This window comes from Sinocyclocheilus grahami, unplaced genomic scaffold (genome assembly GCF_001515645.1).
Source record: "Sinocyclocheilus grahami isolate Dianchi unplaced genomic scaffold, SAMN03320097.WGS_v1.1 scaffold233.1, whole genome shotgun sequence".
In the NCBI taxonomy this organism is placed as follows: domain Eukaryota; kingdom Metazoa; phylum Chordata; class Actinopteri; order Cypriniformes; family Cyprinidae; genus Sinocyclocheilus; species Sinocyclocheilus grahami.
In genome coordinates, this window is record NW_015505412.1 from 1878434 (window position 1) to 1881591 (window position 3158).

The 3158-nt window shown below is 31.3% G+C and overlaps 1 protein-coding gene across 1 annotated transcript in view; it reads left to right on the top strand.

Moving 5' to 3' along the window:
• LOC107597501 (T-cell surface glycoprotein CD3 zeta chain-like) overlaps positions 1-2206 on the top strand; it is a 13660-nt gene extending 11454 nt beyond the window's left edge. Inside the window, exons 7-8 of the mRNA XM_016288593.1 lie at positions 1746-1775; positions 2080-2206. Of these exons, the coding sequence (XP_016144079.1) occupies positions 1746-1775; positions 2080-2157 (108 nt within the window). The 3' untranslated portion in view covers positions 2158-2206. The remainder of the gene's footprint in view (positions 1-1745; positions 1776-2079) is intronic.
• Positions 2207-3158: the final 952 nt, after the last annotated feature.

Consider the following 3158-nt stretch of genomic DNA (forward strand, 5'->3'; position numbering starts at 1 on the left):
AAAAAACATGTCAAAATTAAGTGAGTTTTTGCTTAGAACAAACACAATAATCTTATTTCAAACAGAAAACAAGATTATTTTGTTTACCCCATTGGCAGATTATTTTGCTTGTTTCAGGCAAAAACTCACTTAATTTTGACATGTTTTTTCTGAAAACCAGACAATAATTTGTCCTTCTTGATTTAAGAATTTTTAGATATTCTGGCTGGAAACAAGACAAAAAAAACATTTTTTTTTTTGCAGTGCAGGATTTACAAACTGGAAAGAAAGATTGCGGAGAATGCTTTTATCAGCAATACTAGCTAGTTATTACAAACCTGTGTTATTTTAGTATTGTGGTAGCAGTTTACAATAATATTCTGTTTGTTAATATTAATTAACTGCATAGTAAACATGAACTAAGAATGAAAATACTTCTAAAACCTTCATTAATCTTAGTTAATTTCAACATTTACTAATACATTATTAAACTCAAACGTCGTATTTGTTCATATTGTTTAAAGGACCTGAGCTAACATGAACTAACAGTTGTATTTTTTAGGGATGCACGATATATCGGCCACCAGATCGGTATCGGCCCATATCTGCTCATTTTTTCTGTTATCGGTATCGGCCTGATAAGAAAATTTGGCCGATATCTTAAAGCCGATAAATAATGCATTATTTCCTTCAGAGACACTTCAGATGCGCGCTGTTCGTTTGCAGCCTTTTGTGCAATTGTACGTTGTAATATTGTGTTTATTTGATGTATATCTGATTTATCTCATATAGAATGCGTTTGGTTAAGTTAAAAGAGCGCTTCAGTTTACCGGTGATCGTCTTTAGCTCAGCGCACGCAGCTCAAACAGCAGTGCACAACATTAATAACTATGATTGGGAATGTCGTGTATATAACATTCTAATGAGAACATTATTATAATAAAACGTTGTGCATTCTTTGGGTTTAGTTGCTGTGTTTCAGCGCGTTGTTATGGGAAGAGCGCATCCACAACAGGATCACACATTCTGACTATAGCATGCAATAACTGCGTCATTTTGTACATATATAAGTTGTAATATTATGTTTATGTTGTATTAATATTAATCTCAGGATGCATTTCCTTGAGTTAAATAAGCTGCCAGCAAAACGCTTCAGTTTACCGTGTTCATTCAGCTCTTCAGCTTCAGCTTGAGCTGCAGCTCAATGGCTGCTATTTAAAACAGTGGTATTAATTTGTTACTTTTTCAAAATCATTGATATATTATTAATAACAACAACCACTTGTATTTTTCTCTTATTATTTTCATCAACAATATGGTTTATATTAAAATCATTTAATTATTGTCCGTGCAGAGGCTATTCCGTTTTATTGATCTATGGCGCATTCATTTTGATTCTTTACACGTGTAATGATGTCCAGTGACTTGTTTGCATTATTTATGCATAATTTTATTTATTTGTAAGACTTTTTTATGACTAAATTTGGTAATGGGAGAGTAAAAATATTTTTAAAACGTACACCGTTCAGACTAGGCTGCTTATGTTGAAGTGTTTGGGATGTGGCTTTTAATGATGAGACCTTTTTTGTAATCAGGCTCTCAAAAAGTATATAACAATTTGGATATAGATTTATCGGCCAACATATCGGTTATCGGCTTTCAAAAATAAAGAATAATCGGTTATCGGTATCGGCCAAAATTTTCATATCGGTGCATCCCTACTCAGTTGGCAAATCAATCTAAATATCAATCTTCTATTTCTGCAGCCTCGCAAAGGCAAGGGCAAATCTAATGAGGTAATGTACCAATTACTATTTTTAAACACTTGGTTTGATATGTATCTTAATGGCATTTGCATATTTAAACATAAAAATAACTTTTTATGACCACCTTGTATATAACATAATATTTATCTACAAATATGCTCATACAAGCATATTTTTAACAAGTTACTTTTCCCAAATTTATCCTCTAAGTTAAGTGTCTTGTAAGGTAAGGTAATCACAAAATGGTAGGTTTAAAACAGACTAGTTTTGTTTAAAAAAAGAAAAAAAAAAAGAAGCCAAAACTCATCAAAGTCATTGGTTTCTTCCTTTAAAGGGTCGAACAGGGAGAAACAGGGATGCAGCCGAGGCTGTGGAGATGGAAACTTTTCCCACTGATACATTGCACAATTAGCACACAGCACAAGCTCAGGAGCAACCTGTATACGTATCTGCCAACTAATAGATAAATTGTGTATCTTTGTTGAATGCATGTTAAAAAAAAATAATAATAATTATTTGTTACTTTGCCTAACTAACCATATACTACAATTCAATGGTTTGGTGTCAGTAAGATTAAAAAATAATAATAAAAGGATTCCTACTATTTAGCATTAGCAAGGATGCATGAATTTGGCCAAGTGTCGGTAAAGACATGTTTATAATGAATGATAAAGATTTTTATTTCAAATAAATGCTGTTCTTTTGAACTTTCTATACGAAGAATCCAGAAAAAGTTAATCATGGTTTTTATAAAAACTAGTAAGCTGCACAACTGCTTCAAACATAAGGAATGTTTTTTGGGCACCAAATCAACATTATTAGAATGAATTCTGAAGAATCACGTGACACTGAATTCTGGAGTAATGAGTGTTGAAAATTCAGCTTTGCCATAACAGGACTAAACAAAACATGTTAAAATATACTAAAATAGACAAGTTATTTAAAATTGTTATTGTTGTTTTACAGTACTACTGTTTTGCTGTATTCTAAATTAAATGCATCTTTAGCGAGACTTTTCAAAAACATCAAAAAATCTTGCAGACCCAAAACTTTTGAACAGTAGTGTGCATTATGTATGCATGTATAGAATTTTTTAAATTACAATACAGGATATTGAATGTTAATGCAAGGCATGAACAGATCATGTTTGATCAATTTAAGTACTAAATCTCTGTCTGGAGAGTACTGTTTTTTTTTTGTTTGTTTGTGTTTTTACATATTTTGTGTGTACTACTGTAAAGCATAAGTCTAAAAATAAATTTAAAATGATATCAACTCCATAAATTCATCAACATGATCCAAAATGGCAAATATTAACAGACCAAAGACATGTACGAATATTAAAACACTTGGAAAATGGTTTAATGATGTTTACAACAAAAGAGAACTGTACAGTTACAGTAAAATATTATC